The sequence below is a fragment of the Puntigrus tetrazona genome, chromosome 18 (assembly GCF_018831695.1).
Source record: "Puntigrus tetrazona isolate hp1 chromosome 18, ASM1883169v1, whole genome shotgun sequence".
Taxonomy (NCBI): domain Eukaryota; kingdom Metazoa; phylum Chordata; class Actinopteri; order Cypriniformes; family Cyprinidae; genus Puntigrus; species Puntigrus tetrazona.
In genome coordinates, this window is record NC_056716.1 from 8,996,917 (window position 1) to 9,024,115 (window position 27,199).

General features: G+C 37.7%; 1 protein-coding gene across 1 annotated transcript; it reads left to right on the forward strand.

Moving 5' to 3' along the window:
* Positions 1–2,432: 2,432 nt before the first annotated feature.
* Positions 2,433–12,133, forward strand: LOC122362732 (spondin-1-like). Its single transcript, XM_043264299.1, has 7 exons — positions 2,433–2,447; positions 2,804–2,868; positions 6,468–6,669; positions 7,739–7,879; positions 8,289–8,364; positions 9,283–9,465; positions 12,039–12,133. Exons 1-7 carry the CDS (start codon positions 2,433–2,435, stop codon positions 12,131–12,133), a joined length of 777 nt encoding a protein of 258 aa, XP_043120234.1.
* Positions 12,134–27,199: the final 15,066 nt, after the last annotated feature.

The window sequence follows — 27,199 nt, forward strand, 5'->3', positions numbered from 1 at the left end:
CAGCCAATGTAATAGAGACTATTCTTAGTGCTAGGGCTCCCTCCACTAGAAGAACATATGCCATGAAATGGCGCATCTTCGAAAGTTGGTGTACAACACACCATGCAGACCCAGTTTACTGCCAGATTGTTTCAGTGCTAGAGTTTCTGCAAGAGAAAATGTCCTCAGGCACACATCCTAATACTCTCAGAACTTACGTGGCCGCCATTTCGGCTTGCCATGCTCTGATTGAAGGGGCTTCCGTAGGGAAACACCCTCTAGTTGTTCGCTTCATTCGAGGAGCTAAGAGGTTGAGGCCGCCCAGTAGGGCGACAGTTCCTTCATGGGATCTAGCTATAGTGCTTGAAGGCTTGGTGGACACCCTTTCGAACCACTAGAGTCAGCGCCTGTCAGGTTTCTGACCCTAAAGATGGTTTTTCTAACAGCTATTACTTCTCTGAAGAGAATTGGGGATTTGCAGGCTCTGTCAGTCTCGCCATCCTGCCTAGATTTTGCCCCTGGGCTGGTAAAAGCTATTTTGCATCCTCACCCTAGTTATCTTCCGAAAGTTCCATTCTCGACTATAAACCGGTCATCCTTGAAGCCTTCTGCTCTCCGCCATTCATGACACCGGAGCAGGAGAAACTTCACTTACTGTGTCCAGTACGTGCTCTCCAGATCTACGCCCACCGCACTAGCCAGTGGCGTAAGTCAGAGCAGCTTTTTCAGATGCTATGGTGGCTGCAACCGGGCGGCTGCCACTAGACAGACTATGTCACACTGGGTGAGAGATGCTATTGCCCTAGCCTATGAGGCGCGTGGTCAAACTTCGCCTCTAGGAGTTAGGAGCTCATTCAACCAGAGGGGTTGCATCGTCGATGGCTTTAGCAAAGGCGCGCCCTTGCAGCAAGTCTGTGATGCGGCAGGTTGGTCCTCTCCGCACACATTTGTTAGATTTTATAGTTTGGATGTCCATGCTACTCCGGGCTCGCATGTCCTTGAGTCGACATCCCAGAGTAATGTCTGAGACCTCTTCAGTGTTGCGCGCACACACTACACAACGCTGGGGTCCAGACACTCCTAGTGCGGCGGCGTTGGTATTCTCGTTCCCATTAGCGCATTCAGCGCAGCATCGAGAGTAGCTTTTGAAAGGGAACGTCTCGGGTTACTTGACTGTAACCCTGTTCCCTGAAAAAGCGGGGAACGAGATGCTGCGCTCAATGCCGCACTGTGGGCGTGACTGGACGTCCTTTCAGACAAAAATTTGACCTGAGGATGTTTCCGCGTCACATCTATTTATAACCTCCAGGTGTTCATGATCAGGTAGGACGTCACCTGACCGAGGTTATATAAGCCAAACTTTGGCGTGTTTGACACACGTGCTTCAACAACCGGTCGAACAAAAGACGTTCTCATTAGCGCATTCAGCGCAGCATCTCGTTCCGCTTTTTCAGGGAACAGGGTTACAGTCAAGTAACCCGAGACGATTCCCTTGACAGTCTTTAGTGATGCCCTTCCCATGAACTCCTGATATGGCTCGAGTGGGACAGAGTTTTTGCACACACACACACACACACACACACACTGCTGGCCTGTGCACACGCAAGCCATTGATGAAATATTTATACAGCTTTTATGAGACTCTGATGCGATCACTCCATCAGCAGGAAGAAAGGAAGCTTCATTTATCACTTCCTATCAAAGACAAATGGAGGGATGCGTTAAGAGAAAGAGAGAAATGCTGGAAAAATATTGTTGTTAAAAAAAAAAGATAAAGAGCAAAACTGATCAGCTGACTTGTTTTCAGAGAATGTTTCTTGGTTAAAGTTACAATGTAAAATTTGTTAATTTGGTCATTTTTGGAAGAAAACACTTTATTTTACGGTCAAATTCTATTGACTATCAAATGCGACTTTTGCCTCAATAAAGGCATCAAGAGCCACCAGGAATTTGGCTACGATTGTCATATTCCTCTTGTTAAGCCCCTAAACCACAGACAACATCAGAAGCGTCTTACCTGGGCTAAGAAGAAGAACTGGACTGCTGCCCAGTGGTCTAAAGTCCTCTTTTCAGATGAGGTCAAGTTTTGTATTTCATTTGGAAACCAAGGTCCTAGTGTCTGGAGGAAGGGTGAAGAGGCTCATAGCCCAGTTTGCATGAAGTCCAGTGTTAAGTTTCCACAGTCTGTGATGATTTTGGGGTGCATTGCTGGTGTTGGTACATTTTTAAAGATGCTGATTTAATTTTCCAGCAGGACCTGCCCACACTGCCAAAAGCACCAAAATTGGTTAAATGACCATGGTGTTGGTGTGCTTGACTGGTCAGCAAACTCACCAGACCTGAAGCCCATACAGAATCTGACGATCTGAAACCAGGGCTTCCATACCACCTCATCAGTACTACAAACTGATCACCTAAAATCCACACTGGATTGAGGCAGTAATTAAAGCAAAATGAGCCCCTCCCAAGTAATGAATACGCGTACAGTAAATAAACATACGTTTACCGATGGCCAACAATTTACTTAATTCCATATTTTCTGTAGGTCTTATGAAGCATTCTTTGTGTTTTTGTTAAATGTGAACCTAAAACATCACAATTAAAAAATCAAAGACTTCAGCTACTTCAGTCTGTGTGTGTTGAATTTATTTAATACAAGTTTCACAATTGGAGTTACTGAAACAAATGAACTTTTCCATAACATTCAAATTTATTGAGATGCACTGTATGTATATATATATATATATATATATATATATATATATATATATATATATATATATTATTATTAAATTTATTTACTTTTCTGTGTTTTATCACACAGGGTGATGAGGTCTTGACCGTCATAAAGATGAAGGCCCAATGGCCGGCCTGGCAGCCCCTTAATGTGTAAGTAACTGTCATGTAGTTTGTGTGCAGGTTTTATATAATTTTCTCTGTTGAATAATATCTCAACAAAAAACAAGATATTTTTTTTTTCCTCCTATAGAGAGTACTTAAGCTCTTTACAACACTGAGTATTGCCTCTTTCTCCCAAGACAGCAACAACTGTGTTTGATGTAAAAACAGTTATGTGCTTAGAGTGCTCTGCTTTCTCTTTATTTAACATTTAAGTGATCCAAATTGATCAATGCCCAGAGAATCACTCAAGCACAAATAATTTCAAATTTATAATGCTTTATTCACCTCATCGGGTATATTTGGGTGAATTAGGACTTGAGAGTAGACAGGAAATTGCTTTTGAATTGACTCAGAGTGTCATGAAATGCTCAGTATGAGGCAAGAAGTGCTTGAAGTGCTTGAGACCAGAGCTATAAATGTCTTTCCTCACACTGCATAATAAAACAGATGTTATCATTTGGCTTTATAACAGCAGTTCATGTCCAAAAGCCTAAATGGGTTGCATGTTCTTTCCTTATCTCTCTCTCTCTCTCTCTCTCTCTCTCCTTTTGTTGTCTTCTCATCTTCTCTGCAGGTCTGTTGCTCGGTAGCTATATATTTAGAATAGCAGCTAATGCGTACTCTGCTGTTGGAACTTTCCAGAAACCTTGAAAAGCTCGACTTGAGTTGATTAGCAGTGCGCTGACAGGCAGACAGTAAAATAATAGGTTGTCAATGAAAGCAGAGTCTTTAATTAGCTGAATGATTTGTTAAAGTACGTGTTTGCGTGTGTCTGTCTCTTTTTAAGGGTAGAGTTGGATGATTTCATTTTCCTTAAGGGATATATTGCTTCATGACAGATTTTGCTGTCTTGTTTTGTAATAATGATACAAATTCATGCTGACTTTTGCAGTTGTTATCATACATACGTGTGTGCTTGTCAGTTAAAATTATGTATTTCAGATGTGCAGCGCTATCTTAAGATCACCGCTTATGATTTCAAAGCACATCAAGCTTAATCTTACTTATTATTTAATTCATGGAAAAGAATGAGGAATATGTATATTCAGAAAACATGCAGATCATATAAACACATACGCTATCATCAAGACCTTAATAAACAGATTTTAAAAAATGTTGCAAAAATATTTTAAACACATTACAAAATTAGCAAATTAATGATTATATAATGTAGTGATAAAATAAATTTTTGTAAGGTCGTTTCTCATCTACTCGCTTGCCCCAATAATTAATTTGTCAGCATATCAACATATTTGATTTCAAGCTTTTATTGCTTGAAAGATACATTCACAGATGCATAAATACGTTCATTGCATCTGCAACAGTTAAATGGGAGCTAGTGACCAGATCATCCCCAGAATACATAATAAAATCCCACTAACCTCTACAGCATGTGCAACGAATGTTCGACATAATCCTGCCGACTGAGAACACCTACCTGGTGGTCCACCCCACTGCGTGAGCTTGCTATGCATCTCTCTTTTAACAGAAAACTCTCAGAGGGGTTGACTTTATCTCTGACAGCCATATTGAGCAAATACAAAGGAAAGATGCATGTCTGAAATGGAGAGAAATAGGGGTTACAGAGACCTGCAGACAGACATGTTACTGGCGTGATCATTGTAGTCTTCTTGTTATTGTTTGTATATATAAAGAATGTTTTTAAAAAGATTAAAATAGAGCTAGCTCATGCTAGTTTGTTTATTTATTAATTTACTCATTTACTTACAGTACTAACTTGCTTATTTACTAGTAGCCATGTAATACTTAACATTATATCAGGGATATAAGTTCTTATAAGTTCTTCCTGAAGAAAAAAGTGATCAGTGTGACTCCAACTCCAAGTACATTAATACTGTCACATACTGTTGATGTTTTCTTAGTTTTTTATTTATTTATTTATTATTTGTAAGTTCTTGAATTCAATTACATTTTAAAAAAGTGTGTATTTGCTTTTCCGTGCATCATAGTCTTCCTTTTGTTTTGGATTTAGTCTTTTTGACTCACTATGTACAAAAACGACCAAAATATGAATCTAACAGCAAACCAATTCAGCTTGACATCCTGGACAGCCGTTCCTTCAAGGACCAATGGCCCTTGAAGGAAGCATTGTCTGACACAGCACACATTGTTCAGTTCATCATAGAAGAATCAGTCACGATATGTTCTCCCTAAAACGAATATTCGTCATAATACAACCCCCTCAAACCATTTCTGTTTTGATCTGACATTTCTACTCTCTGGTTTTATCCAGAATCCTAATCTTCCCCATCCACTGGTTCTATCCAGCATGAAAGCCTTCTCATCCAGGATCTGGCTTTACCAACTCAATTATAGCTTTCTGGTCTGCCAAAACCACTTCTCTGAGATTGTTACCTCAGCCAAGGTTCTCTGATCCCCTGGTTTCATCAGGTCCCTCTTTCCCTTTGCTCAACTTAATATGTCAGTCTCTTGACTCCAGTCTTTCGAGCTTTGTCTTGAGTCTCCAGTCCTCCAGTTCCACCTGGGTTTTCCATTCCCCTGGCTTCACCTTGGTTCTCAGTCTCATTGGCTCCACATCAGCTCTGCTCTGGTCTCTACTCTGGTTCTTCTTTCTTCTGTTCTACAGTTCCTCTGGATTCTCCTTGGTCTTCACTGCCCTTCACTGCCCTGCATTCACCCCCTCTCTAAGCTTCACTCTGGAGTAATCTGGAAATGGTCTCACAAAGAACAGTAATCGATAAATAAAAAGTAATTCTGAGAGAGAGGGCTCAAAAAATAAAAATGCCAAATACAATGAACCGGAAAAAAAAAACATGCTAGTCAAATCCCCAGGTTTTAAGTTATTTTACTAAAGCTGAGGATGGAGTGGAAGTTGTTGGAACAATGAGTGGACCATGCACATTAACTGAATAAACTTTTAGCTCCTTATTGTGAGTATCCTCATAAATATAATTATTTGTGTCTAAAATTTTCTTTATAAAATATAGCCTAATATTTTTCAGTGCTTTCAAGTAGGTCGATTTCTTATTATCTTTGTTCCATTGTAGCCTAATTGTGACTGTTTACTTGTCTTCAGCAAGCTTATTTTTACTCTTAAAATAACTTCAAATATCTTATCTTTTGCAATATTGAAATTGGTAACAATAATTATGAAATTTCAGTGTGTTTTCAAATTTTCAGTTTGATATGGAATAAAAATCCTATTTAAAGCTTTTTATAATTATTAAAAAAAAAAAAATATATATATATATATAAAAAATATATATATATATATATATATATATATATATATATATATATATATATATATATATATATATATATATAAACCAACTTTATATTTGTTTTAATTATTAGCTATTATATTAGTTATTAGTTATAAATTAATGATTATCGATAGTTATTGATTAATATTATGTAATTTATTATGAATTTTATTTTATTGTTTTTAAAATAATATACTAAAACATACAGGTAATAAATCTTATTCAAACAAACATATTTTGTTTTTGTTTCATTTTTTTTCTTTTCTTGTAGCTTTTTTTTGTAAGAATGTGACACATGCTATATTACGAATGCACCCGATTTCTTTTTCTTACCTGCAGTCGAGCTGCTCCTTCAGCGGAGTTCTCAGTGGACCGCACGCGGCACCTGATGTCCTTTCTGACCATGCTGGGTCCCAGTCCTGACTGGAACGTGGGTCTGTCATCAGAGGACCTCTGCACCAGAGAGTGTGGCTGGGTCCAGAAGGTGGTTCAGGACCTCATTCCATGGGATGCGGGGACAGACAGCGGGGTCACTTATGAGGTGAGCACTCATGACTCAAACGTCACCTTTTTTTAGCAGTTTTTATATAGAATTTGTCATCTCTAATGACAAGATTGGTGGGTGAGTTTAAGTGAGCAGTTCAACCACGTCCCATTTTTTCTTGCATGAAAGCTGGAATGAACTTGAGAAGATGTGATGTGAAGTACTTGAGGTCTTTGGATAATATAGGGTTGTGACTGTCACGCATTTGCTCAAAGCAAAATCCGCTAAATGAATTCTCTGTGTTAATAACAGAACAAAATAAAAACACGAAGAAAGAGAGAGAGATACAAAAAGAAGTATGATTTAATTTGACCATACAGTCATGACCATAGCTTGATTCTGCCACCTACTGGCGTGTCTCAACATTTGTTTCACTTCATTAATTATTTAGCTTGTTTGTTTGTTTTTCATTTACATACTGAGAGGTGAATATTTTTACTTGTGGCTGGGTGGTTACAGGAATATCCTGGGTTAAGAAAATGTATCTGTGTATGTATGTATGTATGTATATGTATTCATTCTTTTTTTCATTCATCCCGACTATTCTCGCATGCTGTTGATGGATCAGCTCAAGATGCAAATAAACCCGGTGCCTGCCTGTAACAGTGTCTGGTCCTAAGACAGCCTTTGATTTCTAACTTTAATTTTTCCACATTTCATTGAGGAGAGGGTCTGTGTATATAATTTGTATTGCTCCCCTGGCTGTGCAAGTTACATTCAACCTCTTTCAGCGACCTTGCTTCTGTGGAACTACACTCTCTTTTCGGAAACCTAAAGCTTGCTAAGGTGATCTCTTTGTGTGAGGTGATTTTAAGCTGTAAAAACATGGACTAACCGCATAGAAATTGCACTTCTGTAGCATTTATTAGTTCAAATATAAAATAAGCGAATGCCCCGTGGCTATTTAAACATATTTGTTTCACCTACAGTGAAAAAGCTTACGGAAAAATGAATGTTTTTCGTGTCTCCTTTTACTTTCATTTCATGAGCGGCTTGAACATCGCGTGTTTTGTGTAAGAAACAGTTAATGACTTTTGGTCAACTGGTTGATTTTGCTGTGCCGTAGTCTCCCAACAAGCCTACAGCACCTCAGGAGAAAATTCGTCCCCTCACGAGTTTGGACCATCCACAGAGCCCTTTCTATGACCCAGAGGGTGGCGCGATCACTCCCGTGGCCAGAGTTGTCGTAGAGAGAATTGCTCGCAAGGTCTGTTTCTTTGCTTGTCTTTTTAAAAAATCCATTTCAAAAGAAAATGTTCTCAGCTTTTATTATTGTGTAAAACAGCTTTGCATTATTCATGTCATAAAAGTCTACAAACTGAAAACTAAAATAACTTGACAACAACAGATTATACATATTTATGAACCCAGCATGTCACAACAGTGCCCTGAAAGTATCGAGAGTCATGCATCCTCGGCTGAGAGAGACTTAGATTACTGTATAAGAATTAGTAGGAACAGGGAGAAAAAGTACAACCCGTATCAGGTTTTTGCCGTTTTCAATCAAATGGTAATAGTGAATCAAATCCCATCACTGTGTGGAAGGAGAAAATATTAAATGAGGGACGTCATTTAAAGTCTGTTTGGAAGTTTGAGTTGTTTTCTGATGTCTGCAGGGTGAGCAGTGCAACATTGTGCCTGATAATGTGGACGACATTGTGGCTGACATTGCCCAGGAGGAAAAAGAAGAAGGTTTGCATCTCTTTATCTTTTCATCAAAGTCAACCTTGAGAGAGACAGAGAAAGAGAGAGAGAGAATGAGACTTTTAACTATTCAATATCCTAAACTCCTCCAGTCCAACCAAGAGTAAATTGTATTCTAGAGAGGTTACGATAGACTCAGGAGACTAAAACACGAGAACAGATTTGTCTCTGGTGTTCAATCTAAAATTTGAAAGTACACCATTCCATTTCAAACGATGGATTTAAATTTAATGTGCATTTAATTTAATCACTAGTTTTTGTTCTTCATGTTCTTCCAAATGTTGTTAGATGAAGAATCCCATTTGTATGATAGAACATTTAAGATAGAAAAACAGAACGTTTCGTAGCTCATGAGACTTAATGAAATGCTCTTTTACTGTAATCTTGGTCTCTGATGTTTCTTACAAAATTCTTTTAGAGATACCAGAAATGTTTCATACAAGAATACAAAATAACTGCAATATGTTTGTTTATTTTCTGATTTAGATTGTATTGTATTGAACATTTTGTACTGAATTGGAATTCTGATATTCTGTTTGAATCCTGATATTCTATTAGCACCCATCACTCTTCAGATTCCTCAAGGAAGTTGTAACAGTAACAAAACATTTTTTTGCATATATTAAAGCAGAGCTCATTACATTTTGCAGATGATCTGGTCTTGAATTAGATTTTAATGTAAAAGGGTTCATATCTTTAAGCACTTTTTAAACCAAAAGTTGCTCTTTACCCTTTATTTAATTTTACTGATGTTTATTTGAAACAATAACAATAACAAAAAAGATCCCAGTAGTGATTTTTCTGTCTTGTGGGCACTCCCTTTATGAGTTTCCATAATGCTTGCAGACAAAAATGTTCTTATTATGAGGCCTTTCATCCTCAAACTTCTTTTTTGTGTTTTGTCAGATGATACTCCAGAGACATGTATCTACTCCAACTGGTCTCCGTGGTCTGCGTGCAGCTCCTCGACGTGTGAGAAGGGGAAGAGGATGAGGCAGAGGATGCTGAAGGCACAGCTGGATCTCAGCGTGCCCTGTCCACATACTCAAGACTTTGAGCCCTGCATGGGACCCGGCTGCAGTGATGAGGGTCAGAATCAAACACGCACAAAATCAGGATTTTAGCTGCTATATGGAACGAAACATGGAGGTTTTGTTAATCATATTCATATTATCCCATAGTTTAAAATGTTGCGAAACAGCTGCCTATTAAGAGGCAGTCTACACAGCAAGTGTTAAAACAGCAGGATAGGATGCACTGACAAATATGCAGGGGTCTATGCTTTTTTTTTCAGTCTTCAAAATGACTTGTTTTCGGATTTTAAAAACTAAATTTGTTCTTGCACTGTTTTTTTGTGTTGATCTCTGCACATCAAATAGATGTCTTTTCTACATCCTGTCTTGTTTGTTTGTTTGTTTGTTTATTTATTTAAAGTATTTATTTAAAACATGGGCCGGTGCCACCTTATGGTCAGAAAAGATAATGACGTTTATAAAAAGGTTTATAAGCTTTTTAAATGATTAAACTATGTTCACAGGTCTGGTTAGAGTCTATGGGCAATATATAAGCAAATAAATAAATAAATAACATACTATAAGCTTAAAAAAATGTGTGTATATATATATATATATATATATATATATATATATATATATATATATATATATATATATATATATATATATGGAGAACAGTTGAGTAGATACATGTCTCTGAAGTATTGCATATATATATATATATATATATTGTGTTTGTTACAGCAATACAATTTGTCATTGCCAAGACTCTAAATTATATTTAATTTTATTTGACTAATTTTTCCAGTAGCATGCTGATTAATACATTTCTTTCTTTCTTTCCTTCTTTTCTTTTTACGATCAGCTTGTTTATAATAGGTCTAAGAATTTAACCTAACATCCTGCAAGGGCACAGAATTTTATTGTGAGCTAACCTTTACTCACCATTTTTTAGCACACCAGGAGCTTTATTGATCAGACATCTTGGGGCACCCTGCCTCGACCAAGGAACTTTTTAAAAAATGCCCTAAACTAATGTTAACTAGACTTTTTATCAGGTGACAGAATCTTTACATCATTCTTGCGTAAGGTTGCATCTTACTTCTCTACAGGCAGTTCTATTGATTTCCACTCGGAGATGTTAAAAGGTCAAAGCATCTTCTGCATAGAGTTTGTAAATCGATAAAAATTCATAGTGCATGCGTATTATTGCTAATAGAACAAAATGTTGATGCATAGGATGAGCAAGCATGTACAGCATGTGTGGGGGGTAACATAGCAAATAAAAATAATGCTTTAGCATCTTTAATAATTCAAATAAAGTTAGATACGAATAAAACCACACATTAGTGAATGGACAGGTGTTTTTTCCTTAGTGTTTAATGAGGTGTTGTTTACATTTATAAATTGATTATCACGTAATGGAGATGATGTAGAGATGGCCTCCAGGATGTCGTATTTACTCAAGGTTTTATTAACGATTTAATAAGCCACATTTTATCAAGCAGAACAAATGCCAGTAATTTGAGAGAAGAGGGAAGTCCAGGCTTTGCACCATAACAGTTTCCTCTTGCCCATCCGACTATAACTGATTAAATAATATTAGAAATTTATAGCAGCATTGTATATTATTGCATGCAGAGCAGGTTAATGTTCTTAATTAAGCTTTACAGCAGAGTAAGCATTTTTTTATGAATGCATAGTAGGATATTTAAAGTAGTTTAGAAAACTATACTGCTGGTAAATTTTCAAGGTGGTGTCTGTATTTCAAAACAGCGATTAGCCCTTAATAAACCAGCTACCATGTTCAGTGATATTATGATGTGATTGTTGTAGTAGGACTCTCGACTAAAACATTTAGCCAACTATGCCACGCTCCAGAGGGGCCTAAACCAGCTTGGACCAGCATGTAATAATCAGCATGTTCACTTTTATGATGTAATTGTTCTAGTAGAGCCATTTGGCCAATTTATCTTTGCCAGGCCCTGGTAACCCAGCTACCCAGCCTGATCTTATAGCAATTCATATTAAAAAAAAATATCCAAATTGATACAAATGCAGCATCACTTATACAAATCATAAGATTTTTGCTATATCATAGGTATTTTATTTTGTTGATAATTAATAGAAATTTGTAAACCTAAACCTAATACCTAAAAATAGTACAAAATCATATGAGTAAGGTCATACGAATTGTACAAATTAGCCACCTTGTAAAATACGTACCAATTGGTACAAAACAGTGATTCCCAACCATATATAGATGCCTCATTAGCGACTGTTTCTATGGAACATGACGCACAAGCCGTCCGTCATATTGTAGCGGCCTTGACTTGATGTCATTTATCTTAGTAATCACTGAATACTCTGTGGCTCTGTGTGAACCTACAGTATGATGAATGACATCAAGTTCACCGTTCCAAGATGGCGGCCGCATCTACGTGCCTGGAGCTGTCCAGTGGGCTGTCTATATATGTCTATGTTCCTGGAGCCCCTCAGTAAAATAATTGGGAACCGCTGTTCCAAAACATCTATGAATACAGATTTTATCTGTACCTTTCTATATTTTCCAGCAGAGCTGGTGGTTGAACGTTGAAAGACTTTTGAACAAGAACTTGAATGACAAAGTGACTTTGACTTTTGCAGATGCTTCCACGTGCATGATGTCAGAATGGATCACATGGTCACCGTGCAGTATGTCATGCGGTGCAGGCGTGCGTTCTAGGGAACGCGCTATGTAAAGCAGTTTCCTGATGATGGATTTGCCTGCACTCATCCCACTGAAGAGACAGAGCCATGCACTGTCAACGAGGACTGCTGTGAGTATTATCTACCTGTTGACTTTAACGAGTTCATAGCAGATGTTTACAGCCATAATATTATCAATTTATCAAAAGTTAATAACTAAGTTAATAATAAATATATTTTTTTAATTGCCAGTTGCGCTGTAAGGGATATATAATGTCAGTCTAATTTTTCCAACTCTGTTTTATGTACCTTACTGCGCGTTCCGCCAGTTTCAAAGAGAAATGTCCACTGAATCGCGCTAAAACACAAGCTCAATATGTGACCCTGGCACATTTTTATTATGTTGAGTAGGTAGAATTTTCCTGTATTTGTACATAATGTACGGCACTGGGTTTTCTGCTAACATCTTCATTCATGCAAATGGTTTATGACAATTTATATCCATTGTTTATATTACTTGAAGGAAATAAATCAAAATAAAATAATAAAAACAACTAGCCAGTCAAATAATTCATGATTTTTGAATAAAAAACTTGAGCTGTTTTTTTTGACGACAGATGATCTTTTGACAGAATTCTGTGCTCCAATAATGTGTATTTGTTTCCGCTGGTGTAGCTCCGAGCAGTTGCTTGGTTACTGAATGGGGTGAATGGGATACATGCAGTGCCACCTGTGGGCTTGGCATGAAAAGACGGGAACGGATGGTGAAAATGCCCCCGTCTGACGGCTCCATTTGTGGGGCTGAGGTGGTGGAAGTGGAGAAGTGTATGATGCCAGAATGCCGTAAGTGCAAACACTGCATGTATGACACACATAATATATGCACATTCATATGTTATATTCACACACATGCACATTAATAGATTCCTACATATATAATGTGCATATATATATATATATATATATATATATATATATATATATATATATATATATATATGCACATTCATATGTATTAGTATAAAATACACTCACATACACTTACATTTTTATTGTTCACACACAAATTCATATGCATGCCATCAAAACATATTCTCACGAACTATGCCACATTACCATATTCATACAGAACCCATATGCCTGCAGTTTCAGTGTTATGATTATGATTTTTTTGTGTGTATAGATACAATCCCATGTTTACTGTCCCTGTGGTCGGACTGGAGCGATTGCAGTGTGACGTGTGGTAAAGGCACGCGGACTCGTCAGCGTATGCTCAAATCACCTGCAGAGTTGGGAGAATGCAACGAGGAGTTGGAACAGATGGAGAAATGCATGCTGCCAGAGTGTCGTGAGTTACACATGCTCTTTCTCTGTTATGTTTTTGTGTGTGTGTATGTGCGTGTGTGTCTGTGTGACAGTTAACAGTTTTCGTGCATAACAGATACACATGTGTCTGTGTGTGCGCGTGTGTGTTAGTCAGTCATAATTGCGAAAGTGGGTCCAGGAGAAGTAGAGAAAGTCTGACCTGTCTGGCCATCCATCCATCATGTAAAAAAAAAAAAAGTGATTAATTGTGATAACAAGTTGGCCAGCCCCATCATTTGAAATATCAGACCATCTGGGTAACTGTAGGGTGCTCATTTCAACTTGCTATGATTCGGGACACTCTAATTCCAATCTCTGATACTATTTAGTGCATATAATATGCGAGTGGGGACGTGTGTGTCTCCCAGGAAAAGACTGAAGATTTACACAACCAGCTTCTTGATTATTGATCCTTTGAATAAATGCAGTGAATAACATATGTAAGCACATATTACATTATATTATTATTCAAACATAGTGATTAAAATAACTTTATTTAGTACTGTACATTTCAATGAGATAATGAAGCCTTGGTTTCATAAATTACTTTGTCAAATCATTATGTATTTTAGACACTCACATTATAACTCGAATTCTTGAAATGTTTTTTGGTTTATTTATTTTTTCTCCTTGCATTTCCATAATTGTCTTAAAAGCAGAGACATTCTTTAAAATAAATTTGCCAGCTGTAACATTGTTTAAATATAGCCTCTTTTGATGTCTTTTTTCTCTAGCAATGGATTGTGTGATGACAGAGTGGTCGGAGTGGTCAGAGTGCAGTAAATCCTGTGGAAAGGGTCACTTGATCCGCACGCGCATGATCACTCTGGAGCCTCAGTTTGGTGGGGATCCGTGCCCTGAGACCACACAGAGAAAAACGTGCAAGATCAAGAAGTGTAATCAAGGAGGTATGAACAGTGACGAGAGGAAGAGGCGCAAGGAAGACCGTAAGAAGAGGAGAAACAAACAAGGGAGGGAGGAGAGTGCCGATGAGCTTGCAGGTGAACATGCAAATCTCACTGTTAAAGGAAATCCACCCATCATTTACTTACTCCTGCCATCCCAGATGTGCATAGATTTCTTCCTTCTGTGGAACATAAACATTGGTTTTTACAAAATGCATGTCTGTCTATAATGCAACTTCTTCAAAATTGTGTTAAAATCATGCAAACAAACACATTGGTAAAATATAAAATTACAGTTGATATATCAATGTCTAATTATGCATGTGCATGAGAAAAAAAATTATAATCACTTAAATATATCAGCATGCTGTGAAACAATTAAAATGTATTTGAGATATTTTGTGATTATTAAAAAAAAACAAAAAAAACACTTTGTTTTTCAAAGAAAACAGACATACTCAGCTTTGATGTTATGTTTAGGGAAACTAAAATTGCAGCAAGATGCCAGAATACTAACATACATCCCATACTTCTCAAATAACTATTACATACAGTAATAAAAAATATAAACAATAAACTGTTCATGCTACATTTTTGATTGGGATCTCAAATTATTGCAAATAATTAACTAGAAGTATTCATGAGTATCAACAATTTTAATGTCCAAACTTTTAATTTTTGTCATCAAAAGACAAACCAGCAGGTCCTTCTATACCATATTATACGATACTATACTATACATGTCTCCACTATACTAATTCATAACATCCTAAACACACAGAAAGTGGGCCTCATTTATAAAATTTATTATTGTGCAGAAATTATTCTAAATTTAATCTTACAATCATTTCTTAGATATGCGTATGTGCGAATGTACGAATAGAAAACACATGAATGTCTCTCTATCAGAAATCTATGAATCGAAATTAATGTCATTAACATCTAAAATATCACCAATTATCATAAGCAAGAACAACTTACATTTTTAAAAACCTGCAATACGCCGACAATTAAAAGTGTGTATGCCTTCTCAGACCATGCCGTGATGCTAAGCACGTTTCCACATCAAATACTTTTTTATTAATACGATGTTTAGTTATAAACAAATTTTGGGAGGAGCGTGCACTGGTAATTAATACGGCTGGCTTCTTATTTCCTGATTATGCCATTATCCAATCAGAGCAAGAGAAGTCTCCTATAAATTCATACAAGCTTCTTACCTCGATGTCTTGTTCATAGCATAAGATCCTTTTTTATATCACCATGTCTGAACGCGACCAGTTTCCTGAAGACTATGAGCTTGAAGACGCCAATCCTCCCACGATTTTGCACAGTAAGCCAGCGAACACCCCACCCAGAATTCCAAGCTCACGGCTTCTTCCAGAGGCTGAAAGCAATCGCGAGCGATCATTCATTGTCCAAGGCATTTAAGATTACCTCTACCTTTCAGACGTCCACAAGTTTCTTCAGATTCTTCCTAATAATTCAGCCTTTTCATCTTCTCCAACCACAAAAAAACTGACAATTGCGTCACTTGCAAACACTGGCATTCCATTCTCCCACAGCGCTAATAAGGCTGAGCTCCTCTTGCTGTACTTCGCTTACCAAGCAGGCAAACTTTTCTCCAAAAGTAAGGAAAAAACAAAAAGAATCGATAATTCTCCTGAAAAGACAGCCTCTACACCTGAATCAATCTCCGCCCACCAGGCCGTAGCAGAAGGCCTTCTGCTAGCCTCAGCCGGACACAAAATACAGGCACCACTGCTCCAGCACCATAAGCCACCAGCCTAGCCCAGACCCGCTTAGTTTGTTAGACCAGATGAACCCACACCAGATGTACTCTGCCCAAGTCTCTCTCCCTATGCCTGGCCACCAGCCCCTCCTAATCCACCATCTGTTATAAATCAGCCTCAAGCTCCTCTCATTGCTCCAAGACCTAACTTGTCCATTTCGCTCTCCACAGCCCAGCCAGCCATAGGAGCCAGCATATCCCTCCTCCCTTCGCCTATTTCCTGCTACCAGTCTGAATCCAGGTTCAAGACCTCCCCCACCATCTTCACACACCTTTTTTCCTCCCCCTATATTTCCCCCTCTCTTCCCCAGATCCCTCTGCTGGAGCCGCGGTGAACTCCAATCCACCCTCACTAGTAGCTCCCATGATTTACCTTGCCCCCACCTCTTCCCTTACCTGCCCCCCTTCACCCTATCCACTGCTAACCCCCTCCCTATCCTACTGGATCCCACTCCCATCCACCAGAGCCCAGATCCTATCAAAAATTCAGGACGCTGGCTCCAGAAGCAGAACCCTATCCAACCCCTCCCTATTCACATCTAATATTCTAGTGAACCATCCTTTAAGGTTCCTCCTCGAAGCGTCCCTCGATTCAATCCCCCAAGCAGTTTCTTCCAGAACCCTGCAATCTTACCCGACTGCTTGGAAGTGCTTTAAATCTTTCCATGCTGGGTATACAATTCCCTGATTTTTTTATTTTTTTTCCCTGGTGTCTACTACTTTTATCTCCTTCCTTAACACCTCAAAAAACCTACAAGTCGGTTCCATTAAGGGCTATTTAAGCGGTATTCAGTTTTTCCATAAACTCATTTATGGCATTGCCTCACCCCAAATGACTAACGTTTAGACTTCACTTTTAATCAAGGGCGTCCAAAGAATGCACCCTTCCTGCTCCAACACAAGGCAGCCCATCACCCTAGAAATTCTAACAAAATGCATATCCACCCTCCACAGAGGATACTGTTCTATCCATACTGCCCACACTCAAATCAGTCCTGCTCTTCTCCGCAACCTCATCAGAAAATTTCTCTACACATTTCTTCAAAATAGTTGCAGCCACCACTGCAGCAAAGAAAGAAAGGTTTCTCCTCAAACCCTTGGCCACTGGTCTTCCAACGCATACAAAAGCTATATTCGTTCAGACCAATCCCTTATCAAAAAAGTCCTCCAGACTTAACAGTCCTATCAGATCTCAAAACCTACCACCCCCGCAGGGGACCACCCAAGGCAGGGCACCACTCCCCTTACTGCGGTCAGTCCCCACCGTAAATGATCATACAAAAAAACTGTCAACGTGGTGGTCAACTCAAGCAGGAACATTGCACCCACCGGCATGGGCAGCTCCCGCTGTAGATGATTACATACAAAATCTGCCTCCGCAGTGGTCAACTTAAGCAGGAGAATTGCACCCACCACCACGGACCACTCCCTAGAGACGTTTACCTTCACCCACAACCCCCTCCCTGACTTATATTTTTATCACACACATTCAATCATCCTAATGACATTTCAATATTCCAATTTCAACCAAGAGCTCCTTCCTAGTCCTCCGTCTTCTAGTTATCCAGCACCACTCTATCGGTAGCTCTTTTTTGGGGGGCCGCCTACACGCTTTTTTTGGCTGATTTCCTTTTTTTGGGTGGGTGGGGGGGGTGCTCAGGGACCGGGCCAAGCTCTGTCTGCTCTCCACAGTCAAGAGGGAAAAACCCTTGGCTCGGGAGTCCACCAAGCTCTGAACCCTCTCCCTGAGCCCTTTCCCTGACAGCACATCAAACATGCTTACTTTTACTATGATTGATTATACTTAAGCGTGAACTTGTGAAATGAGATTTTCCATGGAGTTAAGCGTACAAACACTCTAGGATCGAATCTGTGCTTACACAAGCTTTATAAATGAGGCCTCTTGTATTTTAATAAAAAGATGGTTCATTGACCCTCAACAGTTGTATCTGATTTGTTTGTTTTTTTCCCTACAGGATGCAAAATGAAGCCATGGTCTGCATGGACTGACTGCACCAAGCTGTGTGGTGGAGGAATCCAGGAGCGTTTAATGACTGCCAAGAAGAGATATAAGAATCCACAACTAACTAGCTGTAAAGACCGAAAGGAGATACGGGCCTGCAATGTCCATCCCTGCTAGGGCTGTACTTGAATGGGCTTGTGTGATGGGACCCAATCTAGATTATGAACAGACTGTGACACACTGTCTTGCAGTATATTTAATGCACTCTGTTTGGGATTGAAAAGCTGCAACAGGTAGTCTGTTATTTTTACTTTTATTTTCTAGAATTTATAGTGACCCAGGCATTGTCTAGCCTGTAAAGGAATGGGAAACCGAGAGGGAGGGTATTCAGAATTGCAATGTACTGTACAAATTCAGATGTATTAATATGCATTAGTATTTGAGAGCAACAGCCCTCTATGAAGCTTTGAAGAGGGGAGTTCTTTTGAAGATTGATTTTTCACAAGCAGGACCATGGCGTATTAAAGATTAATGTGTTCTGACATGAAATGCAAAACAAATTTCTCCTTTTATACTCTGTGATCCAAACACTCATACATACAGAAAATAGCATCCTTCCAACATAAGTAGCAGAGATTCAAAGACATCATTTGATGTGACATTTTTTTTCTCTCTTGCTATCATATGAACAGGTCAGAGGAAACACTGACCCATGTTCACATTTACCCTACAATCAAAATGATCAGAACAGCTACATTTAGATGCATGCAAACCATTCTTTCAGGATATCTGAAATGTTATAGCCATAGATACTCCATATATCAATTGTTTCTTCTAAAAGGAGGATTTGTATCTGGCCCCTATGTGTAGATTTAGTCATTTCACATTACTGGCAATAAATAGGTTTTTGCTATTGAAGTGAAATAACTGAACATACACATAGCAGGCTAAGAAAAACGCTAATTTTAGAAGAACATTTGAGACAGCACTTCACAAGCTTTCTGAACTTTTGATGTATTAATCCAGGTTTTGTTTAAATGTAAGTATTAGTATGTAAAATTTTTAGGTAACAAAATATACAATGAACTGGCCAAAATCTTTTTAATTTAAAAAAGTTAAAATTTTTAATAGATATTAAAACGTACAATATGGGCATATTGACAACATCTAAACTGTAAACAAATTTACATATTTATGCCTACAGACATGTGACATATTATTGTAATTTTTTTTTTATTTTTATTTTTTATATGTTTAGATTCCTTGGCCATTCTTAAACCTAAACATAAGTATAACTGTACTGACTGATAAGTGTAAGCGCCATAATACTGTATATTTATTTATATATAACATAAAAACAAATCAGCACCAAAGCAGTCCACATGTCCAATGTGTTTCTCTGAAAGTATATTGTTAAATTATTATTCAGTAAAGGTGCACAAATTTTGTTCAAATGCATTAAATCATTTTAAGCTTTTAAAATGTAGTCTTTTTTGAGTCAACTTTGTTTAATGACATTGAAAACAAAATCTGATCAAAATCAGTTACATAAATTCAGTATTCATAATTAAGAATCCATAGACATGCTTGTAAATAATTTGATTTAGATGCTATTAATACATCAGTATTGTACGTTTTATTGTGTGTGCTGATGCACATTTTATGTAAAGTAAAAATGTTCATTAGATCATGTTGATATACTGTACAATGTCTTGCAGAATTGTTTGCTTGCATCTAAATAGGGTTATTTTGCTTTGACATCCTCAATAAATATTACGTTTTATTTCACTTAGCTCTTCATTAGTTGCCCAAAAAGCGTTTTGATACTTGAAATCATGCTGGAAATGTATGATTTTTTATTGCACTTCAAGAGAGTTTCAAACCAAATGACATCTAAAAACAAATGTTCACGTACAAGTACACACAAGTAGCAGAGCAAACTTTAAAAATGTTTAATAAGTGAAACCCTAGCAGTTTATGTGTGTGTGTGTGTGTGTGTGTGTGTGTGTGTGTGTGTGTGTGTGTGCGTGTGCAATAACAATCATACATTTTAAGTATGTTTTCTTTGTCTTGGTGTTTTGGGGGAACATCACAACACTAAATATTACTTTCAAATAAAGAGGGGAAAAATATTAACATGAGTTGTAGATATAGTTCATACTTCATAGAAGGGAAGGCTATTCAAAATTCTACGTTGATTTACTTAAGGTCTATATGATATACAGGTAAAGTTAAGTCAAGTCATTGGGCAAAAAATCAAGACCTAGTCACTTATACTTGTACACTTTGCCCCTGTATTTGGCCTTTTGCAAATCAGGCCCTAGAACTGGTAATATATTTCATTCTCACACGTTCTTTGCCCAGAAATATTGCCGTGTTTGCAAACCAGGTTTGTTTACTTTTGCAAGATTACTGTAAAAATAGCTGTTGGAAAATATACTATTATTGAGTAAAGATAATGGCCATATGCCAGTTAAAATAAGTAATGGAACTGTTGTCTCCTGTGATGATTTTTTGGTGTGTAATTTTAAACTAAAAGCACATATAATCAGCCATTCCAGGATTTTCTATGTCTCATGTATGAAATGAACGCTGTCTTAAGATCCACCGATCTGTTATGATTTCGTTGCCCACTGTACGACAAATAGACAGCGTTTAACTGAACTGTGTTGATCTGTTGGATTTGATTTGCTTGGTTTTACCAACCCTTCTGATAATGCCCTTTTTTATGAGAAATTATTCTTACCAAAGTCTTGCGTAGATGTTTTGTAGTTGTCTCTCTTCCTTGTTGCTCCTCTGACATGATTCATACTTTTTGAATATTTCACCTTTACAATAAAAGGAAATTTAACAAAGTGCCTAATTCATTTTATGATTATTTTGGAAAGGCCAAGCTTTGAAATGAATGTGCGATCTTGCAGATTTACACTGCTTTATCAGTTAAATACAATCACATTGTTTTTATTATTTGATTATTATTGCTTGAACGTTTTACATCTCTTTTGTATATATATATATATATATATATATAAGCTATTTATTTAATATGAATCAAATCTATACTTTCTCAGTGAAGTAGATATCAGATAACATAACAGACAAAATAGATATTTCAAATCATTTGAATCTATCTGGAGATTCTGCTGTAGTGTTTGGTTTAGGAACATTATTATTAACAACAAACAATTTCCTAATTTTCTACTTGTGTTGCCTGTGAACACAGCTCTGTCACTTGTATTTGGCCACTAGATGGAGGTATGAAGATATGTATTTTACCCAGACAAACGTCTGCAATGTCCGTTATGCTTGCTCTCTATTTAGTTTCAGCTTTTTGTTGGAGCTCTGCACTAATCTTAACCACACTGACTGTGATTAACGCTCAGATCCAGTTATGACCATCCGATCCGGCATATAAAGAAACGTGCCACAACAGTTCCTGTAAAAGTTCACGCTGAGACGTGCCTGCAAACTATGTGTGATTTAGCAATTGCCTACTTTCAATTTGCTAATCCCACACGTCCTTTCACGCTAAGAAACAGCCTTCTCGAGAAGTTTATATAGGTAATGTGTTCGACGCTTACACAGATCGAGTGTGGAAGGGTCTCAAACTTGCAAAATGTGTGGACAGAGTTACTTGGTTGACGTCACACTTCAGAATGAACAAGTCACTAGAATGTTAGCTGAAGAAAAACTGAACTTGGCAAATGAGTGCATGGCCAAACAACTGAGTATCACTTTTATGTTGTAATTAGAATATTACTAGACTGTCTGATAAATATATGTTGCAATGGTCTCCCAAAAGACATTGTACCAACTATAAGTAACTTTGCACGTAGATGTCAACTTATTCTAAACCTACCAGTCTACTAATACTCTATTAACACACCATTGAGATTACTGTAGTAGATATGTTGGTTCAGTGTTATTCATAATCAACGGAATGTTTTAAAAGGACCATGAAAAAAAAAAAACTGAAACTCACTTTTAATTTATGGGTGAACTATTTCCTGTCATATTAAGTATTTGTTAATTTTGTTGGATTTATTTGTTATATTTATATGCAGAGGAATAGTTTTTCCAAAAACTTCTCCCAGGTTTGAATATGTGAAAAAATTGATGGAACTAGGGGAATATATTGTAACAAATTATGATTTTCAGTCAGTTCTTTCACACAAAGCTGTCATATAACATCAGAAAACTTACTACAGACTACGGTGCACATTTATTATGCACCAGAATGTTATGATCACACCATTATAATATGTAATCTTAACAGTCTGAAATAGATTATATGAATCAAATATATCAAATATGATCACACTTATAACAAAGTATTACTTATTAGATTTTAAAAATTCATACTTCAGTCATACATTTATTAATTTCATAGCTAATGTTATATAATCACACTTCAATCAGTGATTGAATCAATAATGGGGTTTTCTTTGGACAAAAACCTGTTAAAAAGTTCTCAGAGGGTCTTTCTGTCCATCCACCATTCTGTAAAATCATATGAAATTAATGACAGAACTGGATAAATGGATGGATGAAATGTTCCTAGACAATTTTGGGTCCGAATGTTGAGCTGCTTTTCACACTCCTACCACTCAGGGGCAACAAAACACTTTGAAAACTACCTTAAAGGACAATGTGGTGAATAAAGCGGGGGTAGGGCATGAATGGAAGCAGAAAACCCATCAAGTGCATTTCAGAACTGCAGTCTTCATTACTAACCTGATTACCATGAGCCTGCAATAGTTTGTGATGCACCTTTTGAATGCGGTTGCCATGGGAACGTTAGTGATGGTCTTAGCCCTCATAAGCTGCAGTCTCTTTGACAAATTCTGTAGCCTGAGCTTATGCTGTGCTCTACTCTAGCATATAGCATATAAAAACAAACAAACACACACAAGTACTGTCATTTAGCTAAAATATGGACACATAATTACATGACAAAATCAGTACTCAGGTTCCCCTGAGACTCAAATTACAGTGACGTATATGAGAGTGTAAGTATGACTGAATTATTCAGTATGCACATTAAACATTATAAATTGCTGTCGCTATGGTAACGCTGATATGCATTAGCAAGGGCTCTGTTAGAGTTCGTCATAGTGATGCCTGTTGACATTTGTGCTAAACATGCAGAGAAATTGCTTTTGAAAACAAGATGGTCACACGTGTTTGGGAACTGCATAAACTGACACAGTTTTGCGTTTTCTAGTAGCCACTCTTTCTCTCGCTTATGCAGGTTTGCTTTTCTCCAGTACATGTATTGTGTTTGACAGCAAGTGTTTGCTTGCAATCATTGGCTTCATATTCTGCTGACATATCTAAATCTAAATGGCCTAAATGGAGAATCTCTTGTGCTTCTCTGCAGCTGTAGAATGTCAGAACAGGAAGCCTTCAGACAGTTCTCAGTTTTAAATTAAATAAGGATGTTAGGTCTAGTTTGTTTCTTCTGTGTTACGAGTAATATAATATAATATAATATTAATCAATCCATGCATTTTGAAAGCTGCCATATGTAGGGTTTTAGGGAGCCTTGATGTATTACTGCTTAAAAAAGTGATAATTAGGTGTGCTATTTCATTGCATTTTTTTTCTAGCATTTTTAAAACCAGATTTTTCCATTTTAGCTTATGTCATAAGTCGTACATTGAGTCAGAAGTCAGCTATAATCTAGGGTGTTATTTTTTTGGGTGAACTATTCCTTTAATGAATTAGCAACTCAGTATTTTAGTAAGCTTTTATTACATTATAAGCTTTTATTACATTCACTTTGTCTTAACTTGTGTTCTCTTGCTATGTGTTTCGCTCCCTGCGTGTGTGCCCATATTTGGTTTTCCCATTCCTGTCTTGTTTTGTCATTATTGTTTTATTGTGTTGCAGGTGTGTGTCTGTTTAATTACCTAGTTAAGTCCTAATTTTTTCCCTACTTAAACTCAGAGTTTAAGCGTCTGTGTTCCAGTGATTGTACCATTAAAGACTGTTTTGAGTTCATTCAGTGTTTCCGTGTTTTAAGGAGAGCAATAGCAGTACTGACAGAACAGCCAAGCAACAAACAGTTTGTTATTTTAGTTGTGTTCTTCCACTGAGAGCCCACTACCAGTGTGAGAGGAACGGACTGTCACAAAGCCGGAGACCAACAAGGCAGTCAAGGAAAGAGAGCTAGCAACAATGCCCATAGCTAGGGAGCTAATTGTGGATGGTGTAAGGGTGGAGTGGAGCTCCACCTTCGGTACCTTGTATTATTAAACTCCACTCCTCTGGCTGTGCCACGTTGCTTTTGAGGGTGAAGTAACTGGATATCTGGGACTGATGGACTGATTGGGAGACTATCCTGGCGAACAATCTGCCCCCTCTCCTCTCTTCTAAGTTCCAGCTGGTCCCGGACAGCCCTCCTTCATCCACACCTAGACAATTCCCATCCTCTTACCTGCTCCAGCCTCCTTCTCCGCTGTCGTCTGGCAGCACCTCTGCTTGTCCTAAGTCCACCATCAATATAGGCTGAACCACCCCATCCTCCAGAGTCACCATGTCCATGAACTCCACATGTCTCTCTCGTCCCTCCGACTCGGCATTGTCTGGCGTCGACAATCCTGCGTCTCAGGACTCATTCCTCTGGCTGTGACGCACTCTGTCAGTTTAAAGGTAGATTTTAAAAAAATATTATAATATGGAATCACCTGGCTTCTCTATAATTCAAATATGTTAAGGAATTGTTAGGCTTCATTAATTAGGATAACACTTCCCTTAACACCCAATATACTTGCCACACTGTTAGATGAATGGAAACTACAATAATATTAATCAGTTTTATTCCAATTCTGAGGTCACCATAGCAACCAGATCCAAACTGTAAACGGATCAGATGGTCACTGCAGCCACCCAGATCAAGTCTATCAAGACCAGATGGTGCATCAGTGCCTAGAGAGCGTCAGCTGAGACCTTAATAGTTAGTTGACCTTCAGAACTGGTCCAAAAGCTAAAGTGTCACCGTCATGGGCTTTCTCTTGTATCCCCTTTGCACTCTATTCTCACATAAAAGCAATTTAACTAAAATGTTTCAATTCAAGTCTGAAAATTTGGGAAGTGTTATGGGAAGCCTGACAACTGAGTGGGGGTACAAATGTAAGCTTAATTAAAAGAGCAAAGTCAAACCAGGCAGGGTCAAACCCCAGCCAACAACGTCCCTGGGCAAATATCAGGAATCAGGCAAAGTGCACGCAGTGTGATCACAAACCAAGAAAACAGCCAAGGCAAACGGGCAACAAAGAAATGTCTGCTAAGAGTGAAATAAGCAAGGTGTGAGTGTGTGCAGCTTAAATTGTCCCTCTTATGGGTTACAGGTGTGTCATTAAACATTTCCAAGACAGGAGGTTATAAAAAATGTCCGGAATTGAATGGCAAAGGCATAGGATGGGATGGACTGCCATTTAGAGGCTTTTGGGCGCTCCAGCGGGTGACCTTGACATACAGTCATGTTGATAGACCAATACCACAAAATTAACCCCCATGCTTAACCCCCAACTCTAACATGCGGTAAAGTCACTGTAATACAAAGTTGCTTGTAGCTCTTTGCTCATAAAGGAATGACAACAGCAATATGACAAAATACACAATGTATCTTCCTTTGTGTTTGGCAAAAAGATTAGAACGATTGTGAGAGTGATTACTGGGCGTTGATCATGACTGGCATGAGGCCAAGGATTCTGACATCCTGGGGAATCCATGATTGTTCTTTGGGTTTGTATGTCTCCCATTGGACTAGATATTCCAGACAACCTATAAGGTATTAGGAGTCCAGGATCACTTTCATGTATATGGGACCATCAGCAAGACTTTGATGATAATGCATCCCATCATCTGCATCCCAGTCACTCTTGCTTTCCTGGAACTAGTCATTGACTGGTACCTCAAATAGTTCCCATGACCATGAGAAGAGAGGGGGATGGAAGCAGAGTATACACTGGAATGATAGGAGTCTGGTTGGTGGTTCAGTGGATCAGGAGTGATGCAAAGGTGAATGTGTTCTTTGTGTGCTTATATGCGGTGGTAGAAACTTGCAAAGCCTTGTAAACCAAGTCAAGTATTGCAATGTGGGTGATGATGATGATGAATAGTGGGATGTTTCTTTATCAAATGCAGAATGTGCAATTATATAATATTATGTTGTATAGAATAATTTAACAATAAATCAAATTGAAAATATTAATAAAAAAATAAAATAAATATCTGTAAGGTTTAAAAATCTGAAATTGTCACTGAATCTTTCAAGAAATACTATATTTAAACTACACTACTATATACTATATTTAAAATGACTCCCTTGGAATATATTCCAGATTGAATATTACAAAGCACATTCTACAGTGAAAGATCATACAGTATGCAACCCCTCTGGGAACTTGAATAATCTTCATCTGATTAATTATTCGCATTATCTACTACACACAAAAGACACAGAGACATGCAGACCCTTAAAAGATAAACAGTGTCAACCTCTGGTTATAAGTGAAATTAACACAAGCAGGTGGTTGCTAATGTGTGCATATCTTATCACACAAGCTAATTTTAAACCAGTGAACCACAGCAACAACAGACTGATAGTGTTAATCAGTAGACTGAATATATATATGTATGTGTGTGTGTGTGTAATGACAATTTGTGAAAACAGCATCAAGCATTAAAGTAATAGTTCACCAAAAAATACAAATTTATTCTTATTTATCCGTTTTTTTTTCTGTTTCAATACGGTAATTTCAGATTTGAGGCATTTTCAAGTGCCTTAAAAATTTTTTTATTGATTTTAATATAGTAGTGTTGCTGTACATTACAGAAGTGTGTCATTAAAATTACATTGCCTGGCCTGTGGAAGTTACAACAGCAACATGATCAAATATCCTAACACTTGTTTCACACTGCAAATGTCAGTGGCACGCAACTGCTTTTTAGCACTCATATTAGCAGACAAGAGTGTTAGCATCTGATGTGTAAGCATCGCATCAAGCACAATCTGCTTGTTAAGTCTGACATCACACATCATCATTTTGGGGTTCCAAAGCTCTATTAGATCCCAAAAGCAAACAAA